Raw genomic sequence first — 21,652 nt, forward strand, 5'->3', positions numbered from 1 at the left:
AAGATGTGCTGGCTGTGCACCAAGGCATGTTTAGCCACAGGGTGATCCTCATTACCAACAAACACTGTCTGCCTGTGTCCATTCATGCGAATGGACAGTTTGTTGCTGGTCATTCCCACATAGAAAGCTTCACAGTGTAGGCAGTTCAGTTGGTAAATCATGTGGGTGCTTTCACACGTGGCTCTGCCTTTGATTGTGTACACCTTCCGGGTTACAGGACTGGAGTAGGTGGTGGTGGGAGGGTGCATGGGATAGGTTTTACACCGGGGGCAGTTACAAGGGTAGGAGCCAGAGGGTAGGGAAGGTGGTTTGGGGATTTCATAGGGATGAACTAAGAGGTTACGAAGGTAAGGTGGATGGTGGAAAGACACTCTTGGTGGAGTGGGGAGGATTTCATGAAGGATGGATCTCATTTCAGGGCAGGATTTGAGGAAGTTGTATCCCTGCTGGAGAGCCACATTCAGAGTCTGATCCAGTCCCGGAAAGTATCCTGTCACAAGTGGGGCACTTTTGTGGTTCTTCTGTGGGAGGTTCTGGTTTTGAGGGGATGAGGAAGTGGCTCTGGTTATTTGCTTCTGTACCAGGTCGGGAGGGTAGTTGTGAGATGCGAAAGCTGTTTTCAGGTTGTTGGTGTAATGGTTCAGGGATTCCGGACTGGAGCAGATTCGTTTGCCACGAAGACCTAGGCTGTAGGGAAGGGACCGTTTGATGTGGAATGGGTGGCAGCTGTCATAATGGAGGTACTGTTGCTTGTTGGTGGGTTTGATGTGGACAGACGTGTGAAGCTGGCCATTGGACAGATGGAGGTCAATGTCAAGGAAAGTGGCATGGGATTTGGAGTAGGACCAGTTGAATCTGATGGAACCATAGGAGTTGAGGTTGGAGAGGAAGTTCTGGAGTTCTTCTTCACTGTGAGTCCAGATCATTAAGATGTCATCAAAAATCTGTACCAAACTTTGGGTTGGCAGGTCTGGGTAACCAAGAAGACTTCCTCTAAGCGAACCATGAATAGGTTGGCGTACGAGGGGGCCATCCTGGTACCCATGGCTGTTCTCTTTAATTGTTGGTATGTCTGGCCTTCGAAAGTGAAGAAGTTGTGGGTCAGGATGAAGCTGGCTAAGGTAATGAGGAAAGAGGTTTTAGGTAGGGTGGCAGGTGATCGACGTGAAAGGAAGTGCTCCATCGCAGCGAGGCCCTGGACGCGCGGAATATTTGTGTATAAGGAAGTGGCATCAATGGTTACAAAGATGGTTTCCGGGGGTAACAGATTGGGTAAGGATTCCAGGCGTTCGAGAAAGTGGTTGGTGTCTTTGATGAAGGATGGGGGACTGCATGTAATGGGTTGAAGGTGTTGATCTACGTCTGCAGAGATACGTTCTGTGGGGGCTTGGTAACCAGCTACAATGGGGCGGCCAGGATGATTGGGTTTGTGAATTTTAGGAAGAAGGTAGAAGGTAGGGTGCGGGGTGTCGGTGGGGTCAGGAGGTTGATAGAGTCAGGTGAAAGGTCTTGTAGGGGGCCTAAGGTTCTGAGGATTCCTTGAAGCTGTTAATTTTCACACTGACAAATTTTGTATGTAACTTTTTGTTTAACTGTAACACACACTTGCGCTAGTGTGATATTAAGCACATTAACCTCTGTGTGCCATTGTTAATTGCAGTGTTGTTGTCTCAGGGTACAGTGAATGACCATTAGAAAATAAAACCTCTAGTTTTCAAAAGTTTGTAGCAGGTCTTTCACTGGCTTCAAGAAGCAAAAAGGAAATAGAAAATGATAAAATGAAAAAATGCATGGTGTCAGAAAATAGAAAGACGTTTTAAATCAGTCAAGGAGTGTAATTGCTAAGATTTAAATGTCAAACAACTGATGATGAACTGCAGGTAGTTCATGGATTACCAGTCAGAAAGTACACACAGAATAAAAGGAAACATATCAGAACATATGCTTTTCAAATAATTTTCTCCTGTCTTCCCATCTTCTTGTGATCCATATTTTCATCCTAGTTTTATCACTTATTTACCTTTAAAATATATCTTAATCCAGTGAATTTTTAAAGTTTTATGCTTTTATTAAAAATCTCTCATTTACATTCATTATGAAGTAGAGAGACTGTAACACTGAATCAGTATGGTGAGGTCATTGTAACGTGACACATATAATAATGCTTATTTATTCAGAAAGCAATTTCTCTTTTTACACAATGCTGCATACATGAATTTAGTAGAAAGAGGGAGAAACAGAAACAGCACTAGGTAAGTATAAAACGGATAAAAAATGTGAAAAACACATTTAGTAATGACAGCAAAACCTAATGCGAATGAATAGAGAAGGAGTATTGTGAAAAGGATAGTTGCTACTCACCATACAGCAAAGATGATGAGTCACAAATAGGCACAACAAAAAGACTGTGAGAAGGTGAGCTTTTGGCCAACAAGCCATTCGTCGGAAATAGACAAAACACACACACACACACACACACACACACACACACACACCACACCACAGTTTGTCGGTGGCTATTCATGCAGACAGGCAGCTTGTTGGTTCTCATGCCCACTTTGAATGCAGCACAGTGGTTGCAGCTTAGCTTGTAGATCACATGACTGGTTTGGGGGTGATGCTTGTGACTGGACTGGAGTAGATGGTGATGGGAGGATGTATGGGACAGGTCTTGCATCGAGGCCTATAACAGGGATATGAGCCATGAGGCGAGGGATTGGGAGCAGCGGTTATGTAGGGAAGGACGAGGATATCGAGTAGGTTCAGTGGCAGGTGGAATGACAGTGTGGGAGGGGTGGTAAAGATAATGGATAGGAAATTCCTCATTTCAGAGTACAACAAGAGGTAGTTGAAACCTTGGCAGAAAAAGTGTTTCAGCTGCTCCAGTCCTGGTGATATTGAGTCATGAGGGGAATGCTCCTCTGTGGCTGGACGGTGGGACTTTGGGGGGTGGTGGGTGATTGGAAAGATGAGACACTTGGTATATTTCAAGAGGGACCACTCGTCACTGTAGGTGTGATGGCCATGGGTGGCTAGGGTATATGGAAGGGTCTTCTTGGTGTGGAATGGGTGGCAGCTGTTGAAGTGGAGGTATTGCTGGTGGTTGGTGGGTTTACATCGTGGAACATGGCTTGTTGGGTTGAATTGGACCAGTTGAAGCAAATGGGGGAGAAGGTGTTGAGGTTCTGGAGGAATGTGGATAAAGTGTCCTCACCCTCAATCCAGATCATGAAAATGACTTCAATGAATCTGAACCAGGTGAGTGGTTTGAATTCTGGCGTTTAGGAAGGAATCCTCTATGTGGCCCATGAATAGATTGGCATAGGGTGGTGCCATGCAGGTGCCCACAGCCACATGTTGGACTGGTATGTACACTACTGGCCATTAAAATTGCTACACCACAAAGATGATGTGCTACAGATGCGAAATTTAACCGACAGGAAGAAGATGCTGTGATATGCAAATGATTAGCTTTACAGAGCATTCAGACAAGGTTGGCACTGGTGGCGACACCTACAACGTGCTGACATGAGGAAAGTTTCCAGCCAATTTCTCATACACAAACAGCAGTTGCCCCCCCCCCCCCCATGAACCATGGACCTTGCCATTGGTGGGGAGGCTTGCGTGCCTCAGCAATACAGATAGTCATACCGTAGGTGCAACCACAACGGAGGGGTATCTGTTGAGAGGCCAGACAAACGTGTGGTTCCTGAAGAGGTGCAGCAGCCTTTTCAGTAGTTGCAGGGGCAACAGTCTGGATGATTGACTGATCTGGCCTTGTAACACTAACAAAAACGGCCTTGCTGTGCTGGGACTGTGAACTTCTGAAAGCAAGGGGAAACTACAGCCATAATTTTTCCCGAGAGCATGCAGCCTTACTGTATGGTTAAATGATGATGGCGTCCTCTTGGGTAAAATATTGTGGAGGTAAAATAGTCCCCCATTCGGATCTCCAGGTGGGGACTACGCAAGAGGACGTCATTATCAGGAGAAAGAAAACTGGCGTTCTACGGATCGGAGCGTAGAATGTCAGTTCCCTTAATCGGGCAGGTAGGTTAGAAAATTTAAAAAGGGAAATGGATAGGTTAAAGTTAGATATAGCGGGAATTAGTGAAGTTCGGTGGCAGGAGGAACAAGACTTTTGGTCAGGTGAATACAGGGTTATAAATACAAAATCAAATAGGGGTAATGGAGGAGTTGGTTTAATAATGAACAAAAAAATAGGAGTGCGGGTAAGCTATTGCAAACAGCATAGTGAACGCATTATTGTGGCCAAGATAGACACGAAGCCCACGCCTACTACAGTAGTACAAGTTTATATGCCAACTAGCTCTGCTGATAACGAAGCAATTGAAGAAATGTATGATGAAGTAAAAGAAATTATTCAAACAGTGAAGGGAGACGAAAATTTAATAGTCATGGGTGACTGGAATTTGAGAGTAGGAAAAGGGAGAGAAGGAAACATAGGAGGTGAATATGGATTGGGTGTAAGGAATGAAAAAGGAAGCTGCCTGGTAGAATTTTACACAGAGCATAACTTAATCATAGCTAACACTTGGTTCAAGAATCATAAAAGAAGGTTGTATACATGGAGGAAGCCTGGAGATACTGGCAGGTTTCAGATTTATTATATAATGGTAAGACAGAGATTTAGGAACCAGGTTTTAAATTGTAAGACATTTCCAGGGGCAGACGTGGACTCTGACTACAATCTATTAGTTATGAACTGTAGATTAAAACTGAAGAAACTGCAGAAAGGTGGGAACTGAAGGAGATGGGACCTGGATAAACTGACTAAACCAGAGGTTGTACAGTTTCAGGGAGAGCATAAGGGAACAATTGACAGGAATGGGGGAAGGAAATACAGTAGAAGAAGAATGGGTAGCTTTGAGGGATGAAGTAGTGACGGCAGAAGAGGATCAAGTAGGTAAAAAGACGAGGGCTAATAGAAATCCTTGGGTAACAGAAGAAATATTGAACTTAATTGATGAAAGGATAAAATATAAAAATGCAGTAAATGAAGCAGGCAAAAAGGAATACAAACGTCTCTAAAATGAGATCGACAGGAAGTGCAAAATGGCTAAGCAGAGATGGCTAGAGGACAAATGTAAGGATGTAGAGGCTGATCTCACTGGGGGTAAGATAGATACTGCCTACAGGAAAATTAAAGAGACCTTTGGAGAAAAGAGAACGACTTGTATGAATATCAAGAGCTCAGATGGAAACCCAGTTCTAAGCAAAGAAGGGAAAGCAGAAAGGTGGAAGGAGTATATAGAGGGTCTATACAAGGGTGATGTACTTGAGGACAATATTATGGAAATGGAATGGGATGTAGATGAAGATGAAATGGGAGATATAATTCTGCGTGAAGCGTTTGACAGAGCACTGAAAGACCTGAATCTTAACAAGGCCCCAGGAGTTCCCTTAGAACTACTGACAGCCTTGAGAGAGCCAGTCATGACAAAACTCTACCATCTGGTGAGCAAGATGTATGAGACGGGTGAAATACCCTCAGACTTCAAGAGGAATGTAATAATTCCAATCCCAAAGAAAGCAGGTGTTGACAGATGTGAAAATTACTGAACTATGAGTTTAATAAGTCACAGCTGCAAAATACTAACGTGAATTCTTTACAGACAAATGGAAAAACTAGTAGAAGCTGACGTCGGGGAAGATCAGTTTGGATTCTGTAAAAATATTGGAACACGCGAGGCAATACTGACCCTACGACTTGTCTTAGAAGCTTGGAAGCTAGATTAAGGAAAGGCAAACCTATGTTTCTAGCATTTTGAGACTTAGAGAAAGCTTTTGACAATGTTGTCTGGAATACTCTCTTTCAAATTCTGAAGGTGGCAGGCGTAAAATACAGGGAGCGAAAGGCTATTTACAATTTGTACAGAAACCAGACGGCAGTTATAAGAGTCGAGGGACATGAAAGGGAGGCAGTGGTTGGGAAGGGAGTGAGACAGTGTTGTAGCCTCTCCCCGATGCTATTCAATCTGTATATTGACCTATCAGTAAAGGAAACAAAATAAAAGTTCGGAGTAGGTATTAAAATCCATGGAGGAGAAACAAAAACTTTGAGGTTCACCGATGACATTTTAATGCTGTCAGAGACAGCAAAGGACTTGGAAGAGCAGTTGAATGGAATGGATAGTGTCTTGAAGGGAGGATATAAGATGAACATCAACAAAAGCAAAATGATGATAATGGAATGTAGTCGAATTAAGTCGGGTGATGCTGTGGGAATTAGATTAGGAAATGAGACACGTAAAGTAGTAAAGGAGTATTGCTATTTGGGGAGCAAAATAACTGATGATGGTCGAAGTAGAGAGGATATAAAATGTAGACTGGCAATGGCAAGGAAAACGTTTCTGAAGAAGAGAAATTTGTTAACATCGAGTATAGATTTAAGTGTCAGGAAGTCGTTTCTGAAAGTATTTGTATGGAGTGTAGCCATGTATGGAAGTGAAACATGGACGATAAATAGTTTAGACAAGAAGAGAATAGAAGCTTTTGAAATGTGGTGCTACAGAAGAATGCTGAAGATTAGATGGGTAGATCACATAACTAATGAGGAGGTACTGAATAGAATTGGGGAGAAGAGGAGTTTGTGGCACAACTTGACTAGAAGAAGGGATCGGTTGGTAGGACATGTTCTGAGGCATCAAGGGATCACCAATTTATTATTGGAGGGCAGTGTGGAGGGTAAAAATCGTAGAGGGAGACCAAAAGATGAATACACCAAGCAGATTCAGAAGGATGTAGGTTGCTGTAGGTACTGGGAGATGGAGAAGCTTGCACAGGATAGAGTAGCATTGAGAGCTGCATCAAACCAGTCTCAGGACTAAAGACCACAACAACAACAACAGCAGTTGACCGGTGTTGCCTGGTGAAACGTTGTTGTGATGCCTCATGTAAGGAGGAGAAATGCCTACCATCACGTTTCCAACTTTGATAAAGGTAGGATTGTAGCCTGTCACGATTGTGATTTATCATATCGTGACATTGCTGCTCGTGTTGGTCGAGATCCAATGACTGTTAGCAGAATATGGAATCGGTGGGTTCAGGAGGGTAATATGGAACGCCATGCTGGATCCCAACGGCCTCGTATCACTAGCAGTCGAGATGACAGGCATCTTATCCGAATGGCTGTAATGGATCGTGCAGCCACATCTTGATCCTAGAGTCAACAGATGGGGACGTTTGCAAGATGACACCATCTGCATGACACAGTTGGACGACGTTTACAGCAGCGTGGACTATCAGCTCGGAGACCATGGCTGTGGTTACCCTTGATGCTGCGTCACAGACAGGAGCGCCTGCAATGGTGTACTCAATGACGAACCTGAGTGCACCAACGTCAAAACGTCATTTTTTTGGATGAATCCAGGTTCTGTTTACAGCATCATGATGGTCACATCAGTGTTTGGCGACATCACAGTGAGCGCACATTGGAAGCATGTATTCGTCATCGCCATACTGGCGTATCACCCGGCGTGATGGTATGGGGTGCCATTGCTTACACATCTCGGTCATCTCTTGTTCATATTGACGGCACTTTGAGCAGTGGACGTTACATTTCAGATGTGCTACGACCCGTGGCTCTACCCTTCATTCGATCCCTGCGAAACCCTACATTTCAGCAGGATAATGCACGACTGCACATTGCAGGTCCTGTACAGGCCTTTCTGGATACAGAAAATGTTCGATTGCTGTCCTGGCCAGCACATTCTCCAGATCTCTCACCAATTGAAAATGTCTGGTCAATGGTGGCTAAGCAACTGGCTTGTCACAATATTCCAGTCACTACTCTTGGTGAACTGTGGTATCGTGTTGAAGCTGCATGGGCAGCTGTACCTGTACACACCATCCAAGCTCTGCTTGATTCAATGCCCTGGCGTGTCAAAGCTGTTACTACGGCCAGAGGTGGTTGTTCTGGGTACTGATTTCTCAGGATATGCACCCAAATTGTGTGTAAATGTAATCACGTGTCAGTTCTAGTACAATATATTTGTCCAATGAATACCCATTTATCATCTGCATTTCTTCTTGGTGTAGCAAGTTTAATGGCCAGTAGTGTAGGTAATGCCTTCAAAGGAGAAGTCATTGCGAGTGAGGGTATTATTGGTCATGGTGACTAGGAAGGAAGCTGTAGGTTTGGAATCCATTGGTTGTTGGGAAAGTTAGTGTTCAGTGTTGGTATGGTCATGGGCATAAGGGATGTTAATGTAAAGGGAGGTGGCATCAATAGTGACAAGCAGGGCATCGTATGGTAAAGGAACAGGAAATGTGCCAAATAAGTGGAGGAAATGGTTGTTATCTATTGTATAGGAGGGTAATAAGTTGAAGGTGTTGGTCTACGAGAGCAGAGATTCTGTCAGCAGGAGTGCAGTAACTGACCGCAATGGGGCATCCTGGTTGGTTGGGTTTATGGAATTTAGGAAGCATGTAGAAGTTAGTGGTATGAGGAGCAGTAGGGGTAAGGAGAGAGATGGAATCCAATGAGAGATTATGGGATGGACCTAAGGAATTGAGGAGAGACTGGAGATCCTGCTGGATTTCTGAAATGGGGTCACTGTGGCAAGGTTTCTATATGCATGAATCTGACAGCTGGCAGAGTCCTTCTGCCAGGTAATCCTTGCAAGTCAAAACAACAGTGGTGGAGCCTTAGTCAGCATGTAGGATTATAAATTTGGGATCAGTTTTTAGGTGGTGGATTGTGGTCCCTTCTGCCGATGTAAGATTAGTTTGCTTGTTGAAGGATTTGGGGAATGATAGGTAGGATTGGGGGCAAAAAAGTGTTTCCACTGTAGGAACTGGAAGAAGGAGAGAAAGTCTGTAACAAGTCCTGCATGGTTGAATTTGGGAGTGGGACAAAAAGTGAGGCCTTTGGAAAGGACTATTTCTGTGGGGCTAAGGCTTATGGAGGAAAGGTTCATGACTGTGTTTCAGTTCTGTTTAAATTATGGATTCTGTATGGTGGTAGGAGGGAGTTTTAGAGGATGGGATAAATGTAGTAGGTCTGGAAGACAGGCTGTGTCAGCTATGAGGGAACATGGGGAAGGTTCGGGGGTTGTTGTGGAGGTGGTGGATAATGGTAGCCCAAGGCGGGAGTAGCAAGTGAACAGGGTGGAGACTTTTTTGAGGTCGTGTTATGTTTGTTGCTCTAGTTCCTGGAGGGCAAGAGTTTCAATGTGTGATGTGGGATCCAGGAATTCAGGATTTTGCAGATGGAGAGGAGGTATTGCAAGGAGGTTTGGGCCTGATTGATAAGGTTTTGCAGGACTATGTTGGTGAGGGTTAAGGAGTGGCATAGTCTGACCGGATGGAGGTCATTGTGGAAGTAAGGGTGGCAGCCAGAGATGGGTAATTTGATTTTTGCATTGTTTGAATAGAGGAGGAAAATGTTCAAACAAGAAGATAACAACTAAGAATGAAAGTGATGTGTCGGGAGCAATGGCATATGTATAAGTTGGGCACTGTATTTGTTACAGGCAGCGAATGTAGTGCAGTGACACACTTAAAATGTTCTACCTTACTACTAACATTGAAAGTACTCAGCTTAGTTGACTCTGCAGAAGCATGCATGTATTTAACTGTATGATGATACTTTAGGATTAAAGGGGACCACTCACCGAAAAGCGGAAGAATTGAGTCGTCAATAGGCACACACAAAAGAAGGAAAATTTGCTAGCTTTTGTAGCTATCCTTTGGTGAGCTAGAGTACACAAACACACACACTCTTACACGCATATACCTATGCCCCTACATTTTGCTGGCTAGACTGACAGTGCCAGTGCTATTTTGTGGCAACTAAGGCTAGTTCTGGTGGGGGCAGTCACATGGGATGGCTGAGGGAGGTGGGAGGCAGGGAGAGGGATTGGATGTGGATGGCTAGCAGCTCAGAGGGAGCTGGTTTGCTGGCTAGTAATGCGGGAAGGAGTGGTGGCAGGTATAGTTTTTGTGGCCGGTGGGAAGCAGCACATGCTGAAGGCTACATGGAGGCGTGAATTGGAGGGGTTGACAGGATGGAGGATGGGGAAACTGTTGGGTGGAGGATGCATGGACAGTGGACTACATGAGAGTGAGACCAGGAAAATTACAGGAATGGAGGATGTGCTCAGAGAAGATGGCAGTGGTGGGAAGGATCCAAATGATTTGGGTTGAAAAACAGCCATTGAAATTGAATTTGCTGTGCTCAGCTGCATGTTGTGCAACCAAGTGGTCAACTTTGTTCCTGACAATAGTTAGACAGCGGCCATTCATCCTTGTGGACAGCTGGTTGGTAGTCCTATTAACATAAAAGGCTGTGCAATGTTTGCAACAGAGTTGGAGTATGAAATGGCTGCTTTCACAGGTGGCCTGGCGTCTGATGGTGTAGGATAAGCCTGTAGGAGTAGGACTGGCATAGGAGGTGCTGGGTGGGTGGATGTGAGTCCTGCTTCTCAGTCTACTACAGCCCCGAATGAGAGGTAATCAATGCCTCGGCAAAGGATGTGGTTTAGTTGTTCCAGTCCAGGGTGATATTGTGAGATGAAGGGGAGGGGGGGGGGGGGAGATCCTTCTTTGTAGCTGATTCTTGGGGGTGGAAAGAGGATTTGGGGTTGTGTGAGGATATGGCTTGAGAGAGACACAAGCTACTTATATAGGTTTGTGGAAGAGTATATATAACAAAGTAGCAGCTCCTCTTCAATTAAGCAGTGAGAGTGAAAATTTCAGAATGTATAAAGTATTTGCTTCAAATCTAGAATAGCGTTGGCAAAGGATGGTGAAACTGAACAGAACAAATATGGCAGTACCTATGAAATTAATTGCAGTAGGACCAAAATAACATGCAGCATTGGCATATTGATTCCACACCAGGAAAGTTTCAGTTATTTGTGAAAAATCTTGATACAGTGTTAGAATTATAAAATACTTTGAAGAACAAAAGCCAAAAGCTTGTAAGATATTAATAGAACTACAAACAGAATTACAACAGTTTGTTCTAACTTAATGAGTCATGTTTTTAGTGATGTATGTAACATATAATGAACAATGGGAACTTTTCAGGTAAGTTAAGCTATGCCATTTTTAATCCTTTTTAAAAAAGCAGCATCATTTTTCAGTCTAGTCTGTAATGTAACGTGTGTAAGAGGAGTGTCACATTCAAATAGACATACTTTACGTAGTAAATCACAGTTTTTGGTCCTAGATGCATCTGTGTACCAAGGTAAACGTACTATAAATGTCATCATTTCAGGAACAGCTCAGGATAGTGTAATTGTGCTGCTCTTCCATTGCATTTAGTGAATCCACACAGAAGATGCTTATTGATCATATCTTCAATAGCAAACCTTTCCATATTGCTATGTAACACTGTCAACATAGAACCAACACTGCTGTCATGTGTCTCAGTGCAACTGGTTAGTTGTGGGTATAGACCCTCCTAATAAAGAGGTGTTAACTGATCCCTGTGTTGTTAAGGGACTATTTTATCCCTTAAAGCTATTTTCATTAATCAAGTATGTCAACAGTTGAAACCATTATTAACCAACATAATACTGTACTTGCTTAGCATAGGCATCCACAAAAAGGAGGGGGGGGGGGGGGGGGGGAGGGGGAGTAAGACTGGGAACTAAGACATTTATTCATTACAGTACTCTTATACATTTCTGGAAATGATGGTGTGTGTTCTGGCAGACTTCAGATGTAGGTGACTCGAGCATACTGAGGACAATAACATTGAGAAATAATATGATTTTAGCAATAACAGCATAACTTATGTTTGTTTGGTTGTTACACTGTTCATGTATTCATGGGAAATTAAACAGTTTCCTTTGGTGCAGTTGTTTGTGCTGACCCAATTTCACTGGAGATACTAACCACTGAAGTATACTGCTGACAAAGAGTCCACAAACATTTTTTGTGTTGATTCACACTTTATAAAATCTCTAACAAATGTATGATGTCCAGGCGAGGACCAAAGGAACAGTCCAGCAGCAGACTTGCCAACACTACGTACACTAATAGAAAGAGGCGGCCAAGATGCACGTGCTAACTCACGCAGGGTGGTGTGAGATCTGAAACAGGATACGTAATGAATGTTATAAAGAAAAGTACGTAGCTGCTGGAATACTTAACTTTAATCCATCATTTGTATACAGCGTTCTTGATGATACAAGTGAGACTCTGTAGATTCATGTAATGTAATGCTAATGGCGCCTTGCTAGGTCGTAGCCATGGACTTAGCTGAAGGCTATTCTAACTAGCTGCTCTGCAAATGAGCGAGTCTTCGTTCGTGTAGTCGCTAGCAAAGTCCTCCGTACAACTGGGGCGAGTGCTAGTCCGTATCTCGAGACCTGCCTTGTGGTGGCGCTTGGTCTGCGATCCCTGACAGTGGCGACACGCGGGTCCGACATGTACTAATGGACTGCGGCCGATTTAAAGCTACCACCTAGCAAGTGTGGTGTCTGGCGGTGACACCACAGTAACAAAATAAATTTTGACCAATATTTTGTGAATAAATTTTTGTGAAACTTATTTTACAGAAATTCTTAGTGCTAAGAAATGCAATAATTATGCTGCTCTTTGTTTTAGAATGATTAATGTGTCTATAATTATTATATCAATATGTTACACTCTGATATTTCATATGTTTTTAGCATTGACCATTAAAAACAAAAATTTTGCAGGTTCAGGAATACTTATGCCGAAAGGCGGCTCAACATAGATCTCGTCAACAACAGCAAGAGAAGTTAAGACTGGCAAAAGAACAGGAACTGGCCCGTTTACGTTCTTTGCAAGAACGGCAACAAGAATTGCAAGAAAAAATGGAAGAAATATACGCACAGCGAGTACAAGATGAGGTAATTTATAAATACAGTTCATAAAATACCAAATGACAATAAGAAGAGGCAGTTAGACTAGGACTGATACTCCCACATGAAGCAGCAAACACTGTTGAATCTCTAGCTTTAGAATATTTAAACATACAAAAAGAGTAGATAGAAGAAATTGATGAACATTACTACTGCTTTATTCACATATGATGTAGTGATTGTATTTTTGCTGTTGTGACAACAGATTAACTTTGTACTCTGAAGTTTTAATCTTGTGACCGGAAAGCTATAGAGAGAACACCCACTCAACTTAGAGACAAGTCAATGAAAATGGAAGTCATTACTGCCGAGCTTTTGAACTCACACCCTTCTTCAGAATAGAGGCTTGTCTTCGCAGACATATATACTTCAGATGAGAGGCATTACTCATTTGCAGGAGTTGGCAGTGAAGTATTTTGTTCCGAGAAATAAGCACACTGGACAAGAAATTAGTCACCCTCTGGAAGAATCATGCCAATACCATGTAACACCCTCTCCAACCTAGGCAGTAGCTTTAATTTGAGTAGGGAGGGACTCCACAAGTTTCTTCAGGTATGCCATATTTAGCTGAAGCTACTCATTGATTATTAGACCCAATAGATCTACAAAATTGCAGGGATGTTGAATGCTATGTTTCACCTATTGCTCTGTATAGTCTCAGGCATTTCCTATGGGAATAAGACTGAGTGATTTAGCAGGGCAGTTCAGGTGTGATGGTGTTCCTGAGTATGCATCAAACTGGGAATACGTGTATTCTGCTCTGTGATATGGCTGTCATCATCTTGTAAGACTCTTGAGTGTCCACAGTAGACTTATCATGAAGGTGTGGAAGAAAGGGCAACATTTGGTCATTGAGAATGTTGAACTAAACATCCTGATTCATGTTCTCTCTGTCTTGAATCAGTGGGTCAAAGTCATGACAAGAAAAACACCACAAAACTACCTTTAGGCTGAATTACATCCTCACACTGCCAGCTAAATGCCTCCTTGGGCCATTGGTGGACTTGATACCTTGCATCATTTGAAAATAGGTGAAACTGTGATATGTTTGATCACTCTAGACATCGACAGTCAGGCACTGTCAAATTTCTGTGTTGTTTGGTCCATTGTGGACGAACAACTTTTTGTGCCACTGCGAGAAATGGCATTTTGCGATGTGCCCTATTCTGAATACCTACTGCATGTATTTCACTTCAAGATGTTTGCTGGGAAGCTGACTAACACGCTCCTGCATTCTCTGGCATTGGCAATGCCTTTCTGGCGTGAAACTGACTGTCATTACAAGGTGTAAGACTCATCTCCGAGATGTTGGCTAGGATCTTTTTGTGGCACTGTTCATAAGGCATGTTACATGGCTGCAAGTGATACACCATTCCTTATAGACATATTGGTCAGCCACATTGATGACACAACTAGAATTGCCATGAAACTAAATATAAGAACTAAAGAAAAATTAAGAAATCGTGTATGTTACTTAACAGGAAACATTATATGAAAAACTGACAACATTCATACAGCATACATTGTGTCATAGATGAATTAAGAAATCAATCACTCAGACACCAAAATCTTGGACATAGGCATGTCTAAAAATGATTGCTACTTTCTACCAGCGTGTCATATCTTCATATTGACCCATATTACTGAACTGATTCCATACAACCAACTGGCACATAAACACCATTTGAATGGCTTACGAAAATGAAACAGGCGAAAAGGAATACAAATGTCTCAAAAATGAAATTCACAGAAACTGCAAAATGGCTAAACGGGAATGGCTAGAAGACAGATGTAAGGATGTAGAAGCATGTATCACAAGGGGTAAGATGGATACTGTCTACAGGAAAATTAAAGAGACCCTTGGAGAAAAGAGAACCACCTGCATGAATATCAAGAGCTCAGATGGAAAACGGAACCCAAGCACAGAAGGGAAAGCAGAAAGGTGGAAGGAATATATAGAGGGTCTATACAAGGGTGATGTACTTCAGGGCAATATTATGGAAATGAAAGGGGGCATAGATGAAGATGGAATGGGAGATATGATACTGCATGAAGAATTTGACAGAACCTTGAGAGACTTAAGTCAAAACAAGGCGTCGGGAGTAGGCAACATTCCATTAGAACTACTGATAGCCTTGGGAGAGCCAGCCATGACAAAACTCTTCCATCTGGTGGGCAAGCTGTATGAGACAGGCAAAATACCTTCAGACTTCAAGAAGATTATAATAATTCCAATCCCAAAGAAAGCAGGTGTTGATAGGTGTGAAAATTACCGAACTATCAGTTTAATAAGTTATGGTTGTAAAATACTAACTCAAATTCGTTACAGATGAATGGAAAAACTGGTAGAAGCCGACCTAGGGGTAGATCAGTTTGGATTCTGTAGAAATGTTGGAACATACGAGGCAATAGTGCCCCTATGACTTATCTTAGAAGATAGGTTACGGAAAGGCAAATCTACGTTTTTAGCATACATAGACTTAGAGAAAGCTTTTGACAATGTTGAATGGAATACCCTGTTTCAAAGTCTGAAGACAGCAAGACAGCAGGGATAAAATACAGGGAGCAAAAGGCTATTTACAGTTCATACAGAAATCAGGTAGCAGTCGTAAGAGGCGAGGTGCATGAAAGGGAAGCAGTAGCTGAGAAGGGAGTGAGACAGTGTTATAGCCTATCTGTGATGTTATTCAATCTGTATATTGAGCAAGCAGTAAATGAAACAAAAGAACAATTTGGAGTAGGAATTAAAATCCATGGAGAAGAAATAAAAACTTTGAGGTTTGCCGACAGCATTGTACTTCTGTCAGAGATAGCAAAAGACCTGGAAGAGCAGCTGAACAGAATGGACAGTGTCTTGAAAGGAGGATATAAGATGAACATCAACAAAAGCAAAATGAGGATAATGGAATGTAGTTGAATTAAATCAGGTGATGCTGAGGGAATTAGATTAGGAAATGAGACACTTAAAGTTGTGAAGGAGTTTTGCTATTTGGGGAGCAAAATAACTGATGATGATCGGAGTAGAAAGGATATAAAATGTAGACTGGCAATGGCAAGAAAAGTGTTTCTGAAGAAGAGAAATTTATTAACATCAAATATAGAGTTAAGTGTAAGGAAGTTTTTTCTGAATGAATTTGTATGGAGTGTAGCTATGTATGGAAGTGAAACATGGATAATAAACAGCCTAGACAAGAAAAGAATATAAATTTTCAAAATGTGGTGCCATACAAGAATGCTGAAGAATAGATGGTTAGATCATGTAACTAATGAGGAGGTACTCAACAGAATTGAGGAGAAGAAGAATTTGTGGCACAACTTGACTAGAAGAAGGGATCGGTCGCTAGGACACATTCTGGGGCATCAAGGAATGACCAATTTAGTGCTGGAGGGAAGCGAAGAGGGTAAAAATCATAGAGGGATACCAAGAGATGAATACGCTAAGCAGATTCTGAAGGATGTAGGTTGCAGTAGTTTTTCGGAGATGAAGAGGCTTGCACTGGATAGAGTAGCATGGAGAGCTGCATCAAACCTGTCACTGGACTGAAGACCACAACAACAACAACGAAAAGGCTGACATGTAGACTGACTTCCTTGCACACAATGCCAAATGCGCAAAACTTGCAGAAACAAATAGAAATGTGTGCAAATGTCATATGCTGCTTTCTGTAATTTTTGCTACTTAACATAATTCCACTTTTATTCAGGGTGATTATAATTAAAAGTTCCAGTTTGAAAACACTGTAAAAAAGAATCATTGTTCAGACTGACATGAAATTTCAACTGAATGAAAAAATGAAATGATCATACGGCATGAGGCAGAGTTTGGCTGTCGTATTGCAAGTCCTTTTTTTCAATTGACGCCACTTCAGCAACTTATGGATCAGTGATGATGAAACTGATGATGAAGGACACACAACACCCAGTCCCCTGCTGGGAATAAAACCCGGACTCCCTGCGTGGTGGGTGGAAACGATACCGCTACGCTACGGAGGCGGACTTCAACTGAATGTTATTGAAGAACTGGGAAATGAAACTTCCTGGCAGATTAAAACTGTGTGCTGGACCATGACTTGAACTCAGGACCTTGCCTGTTGTGGACAAGTGCTCTGCCAACTGAGCTACCCAAGTATGACCCACGCCCCGTCCTCACAGCTTTACTTCCGCCCGTACCTCGTCTCCTACTTTCCAAACTTCACAGAAGCTCTCCTGCTAACATTGCAGAACTAGCACTCGTGGAAGAAAGGATATCACAGAGACATGGCTTAGCCACAGCCTGGGGGATGTTTCCAGAGTCAGATTTTCACTCTGCAGCAGAGTGTGCACTGATATGAAATTTCCTGGCAGATTAAAACTGTGTGCCGGACCGAGACTCGAACTTGCGACCTACGCCTTTCGCAGGCAAGTGCTCTACCAGCTGAGCTCCCCAAGCACGACTCATGCTCCATCCTCACAGCTTTACTTCTGCCAGTACCTCGTCTCCTACTTTCCAAACTTCACAGAAGCTCTCCTGCGAACGTTGCAGAACTACCACTCCTGGAAGAAAGGATATCACGGAGACATGGCTTAGCCACAGTCTGGGGGATGTTTCCAGAATGAAATTTTCACTCTGCAGTGGAGTGTGTACTGATGTGAAAATTCCTGGCAGATTAAAACAATTTTATATGATCCTTGTTGTGGGATGCATGTGTCACTTTCCATGACATCCCAAATCCTCATCACAACTCTCTCCAACACTCTCTCAACAAAATATGAGGGTGTGCTGGAAAGTATTGCCCCCAAATTTTTAATGTGAAAACACTTAAGGCTTTTTAAATAAAACAAACATTATTAAAATTCTACATCTTTCTTCATCATGTCTACATAGTTATTTCCCAAGATAGTTACCCTGCCAGTGAACACATTTCTGCCAATAAGACATCAGTTTGTAGCTACTGTCACTGCAGAATGATTGACTTTGTTAACAGAGCCATAAACTCACCTCTGCTTGCATTGCTTCATCACTACCAAAATGAAGTCATCAAAGATGTTCTTTAAGTTTTATAAAAACATGAAAATCAGATGGGTCCAAGATAGGATAGTATGAAGCAAGATTGATGACATTGAACCCAAGGCACTGGATTGTTGCTGATGTCACATGGCTCATATGTGGTCTGGCATTGTCAGTGTGGAAACATGCAAGAAACTGACTGTGTCAGCCATCAACACCGCTCAACTGCAGCATAGAGGCTGATGGATTTATTCTTTGAAGCAAAATGGCGCCACTTGTACAGATAGGAACTACGCCCTAAACTGAATTCACAGACAACCAGATTGTCATACTTCCAGTCTCAGAAGACATGCCAACTACAATCACCAATGGTGCATCACATGCAAGGGGATGCCAAGTGCAACCACCAGTGCTGCATCACATGCAAGGGGAACCAAACTGCCTCCAGTTCCAATCCATTATAGAGGAGAGTACTTGATGCTTTACCATCCCATCAAATAGAATCTGGCGAGCAACTTCTTCTTTGTCAGATATGCAGGAAAGGATCTCTACAAGATTTTCCTACACATTGCTGAAGATCATGCTGTTGTAACTGGCTTCCTTATCAACAGTGTCTGCCTCCGGTAGCTGAGTGGTCAGTGTGACAGACTGTCAATCCTAAGGGCCTGGTTCAATTCCTGGCTGGGTCAGAGACTTTCTCCACTCAGGGACAGGGTGTTGTGTTGTCCTAATCATCATCATTTCATCCCCATTAACACGCAAGTTGCTGAAGTGGTGTCAAATCGAAAGACTTGCACCCAGCGAACGGTCTACCTGACAGGAGGCCCTAGTCACGCAACATTTACATTTCATCAACAGTAACTTCAGTTTCTACTCATATGCATTGGCTCCCAAGAAACCTATCAAGGTCATATTTAGAGGATTCCCAAACTCCATTGACCCATGCTACATCCTGGATGAAGTAGTTATCACAAGATACAATGAGCAATCAGTGTCTGACATGAAATCACCAAGGATACACAAAAAGATAATCGTGATTCTCGTCATTGTTCCTGACAGTAGAGAACAGGAAAATCTATAGTGTCACATCTGTGTGTACCTACTGAGTGACAATGGAAGGCCTAACACCAAGCACCACCATCACAGTAAGAGGATTATGTCACTCACCATTGTGCCATACCTCCTCAATGTGTCAAGTGTAATGGGGAGCACCATACCAATGAATGTGCCTTGACCTCTGCATACAGAAGCCCATCTGCACCCACTTTCTTTTCTCTCTCTCTCTTTTTTTTTTAGTCCTCAGTCTTCTGACTGGCTTCATGTGGCCCTCCACGAATTTCTTTCCTATCCCAATCTCTTCATCTCAGAGTAGCACTTGCAACCTATGTCCTCAATTATCTGCTGGATGTATTCCAATATCTGTCTTCCTCTACAGCTTCTGCCCTCTACAGCTCCCTCTAGTACCATGGAAGCCATTCCCTGATGTCTTAACAGATTTCCTATCACCTTGTCCCTTCTCCTTGTCAATGTTTTCCACATATTCCTTTCCGCTCCGATTCTGTGCAGAAGCTCCTCATTCCTTACCTTATCAGTCCATCTAATTTTCGACAATTGTCTATAGCACCACATTTCAAATGCTTCAATTCTCTTCTGTTCCAGTTTCCCCACAGTCCACATTTCACTACCATACAATGCTGTGCTCCAAACATACACTCTCAGAAATTTCTCTCTCTAACAAATAAATGTCATGTGACTGGGGCCACCCGTCAGGTAGACCACACCTCAAATGCTTCAATTCTCTTCTGTTCCAGTTTTCCCACTGTCCATGTTTCACTACCATACATTGCTGTGCTCCAAACATACATTCTCAGAAATTTCTCTCTCTAATAAATAAATGTCGTGTGACTAGGGCCACCCATTGGGTAGACCATTCGCCGGGTGCAAGTCTTTCGATTTGATGCCACTTCAGCGACTTGCATGTCGACTATCTCTAATTAAGGCCTTTGTTGGATAGTAGTAGACTTCTCTTGGCCAGGAATGCCATTTTTTGCCAGTGCTAGTCTGCTTTTGATTCTTCCTTGCTCTGTCCATCATTGCTGCCTAGGTAGCAGAATTCCTTAACTTCATCTACTTCATTACCATAAATCCTTGTGTTATGTTTCTCACTGTTCTCATTTGTGCTACTTCTCTTTACTTTCAGCTTTCTTCAAGTTACTCTCAGTCCATATTCTGTACTCATTAGACGGTTCATTCCAGTCAGCAGATCATGTAATTCTTCTTCACTTTCACTCAGGATAGCAACATCATCAGCAAATTGTATCACTGATGTCCTTTGGCCTTGAATTTTAATTCCACTCCTGAGCGCTTCTTGTATTCCCATAATTTCTTCTTCACTGTACAGATTGAACAGGAGAGGCAAAAACTACGTTCCTGTCTCACAACCTTTTAATCCAACTTCATTCTTGGTCGTCTACTCTTATTATTCCCTCTTGGCTCTTGCACACGTTGTATATTACACATCTCTCCTTATAGTTTATCCCTATTTTTCTCAGAATTTTGAACATCTTGCACCATTTGACATTGTCAAATGTTTTTTCCAGGTCAACAAATGCTGTGAACATGTCTTGATTTTTTTTTAGTATTCCTTTCATTATCAGCTGCAATGTCAGAATTGCCTCTCTGGCGCCTTTACCTTTCCTAAAGCTGAACTCATCATTATCTAATGTATTGTTAATTCTCTTTTCCATTCTTCTGTATATTATTCTTGTCAGCAGCTTGGATGTATAAGCTCTTAAGCTGTTATACTGATTGCTCAAGAGTTATTTCTTTTAATAAGCAACACAAAGCTCATGAACTATCATGAGGTCAGTCTAGTGCTGCTGATGCCTTCTGCAGTGCCCCACTCAGAGAGTGGTTGTGCAACTGGGAATGCACATTGAACGCAACAAAACATGACGTGCACTTTCCAAGTTTAGATGCAGACCACTGCTCAATGCTCAAACCAGTGCCAATGGTGCACCATGCTATCGCAACCTGCATCAAGAGCACTAATTAACTAATACAGCATCCAGGCAGTGCTGGCTCATCTCAAAAATGAATATTAAACCAGGCATCAATGTCAGAGTACGCAACTGGTGCTACTACTGGTCTGGTCACCCTAAAGTCAGTGGGGGAACTACAGTTTACATTTGTTCCATGTTATGCCATGGTCTTCTACATCTGTCAGCACTCATGACTGTTGAAGCAACTGCATTTGCTTTTGACACTGCACAGGGTTGCATTGCATCACCTTTAAAACCGGATTCCAACTGCTGAGAACACCACTGGATAATGGAGACTTCAAGCCATTGCTGTCCCTTGCAAGGAAGTCTTTCCGGGAATGTGATTTCAACGTGAAGTACGCCACTGGGATTCCAGGATCAGCAGTACCAGTGGCAGTTAGTACTGGATGCCATCAAGAATCATGACATGGTGATGCAGGGGCTGTGCCAACCTACCATTTATCCCAGCTAAGGACAACCTAATATAATTGACAATGGAATCTTCAAACTAGTACTGCATCACATATATGCAAAGGTAGACAGTGTGATATCTTCCAACCATGTACCTTGTTCTGTCTAGAAGTTGACCTAACCTGGACTCCAAAACATGGGATTCCTCCAAGAAGACAGACTGGGACAGTTACACGGTGCAGCTGGCAGCTGAATTACCACAAGTACCCAATCCAGGTGATGTAGAATCAAGAAAGCTCTATACTTGGATGCCACTTGGAATGCCACACATAGATCAACTTTGTGTCTGT

At 42.6% G+C, this 21,652-nt stretch overlaps 1 protein-coding gene across 1 annotated transcript in view; it reads left to right on the forward strand.

Moving 5' to 3' along the window:
• Nucleotides 1–21,652, forward strand: part of LOC126474885 (cilia- and flagella-associated protein 45-like) — a 93,894-nt gene that overhangs the window by 46,704 nt on the left and 25,538 nt on the right. The window contains exon 5 of the mRNA XM_050102378.1: nt 12,678–12,851. Within this exon, the coding sequence (XP_049958335.1) occupies nt 12,678–12,851 (174 nt within the window). The remainder of the gene's footprint in view (nt 1–12,677; nt 12,852–21,652) is intronic.

The sequence above is a fragment of the Schistocerca serialis genome, chromosome 4, assembly GCF_023864345.2.
Source record: "Schistocerca serialis cubense isolate TAMUIC-IGC-003099 chromosome 4, iqSchSeri2.2, whole genome shotgun sequence".
Lineage (NCBI taxonomy): Eukaryota > Metazoa > Arthropoda > Insecta > Orthoptera > Acrididae > Schistocerca > Schistocerca serialis.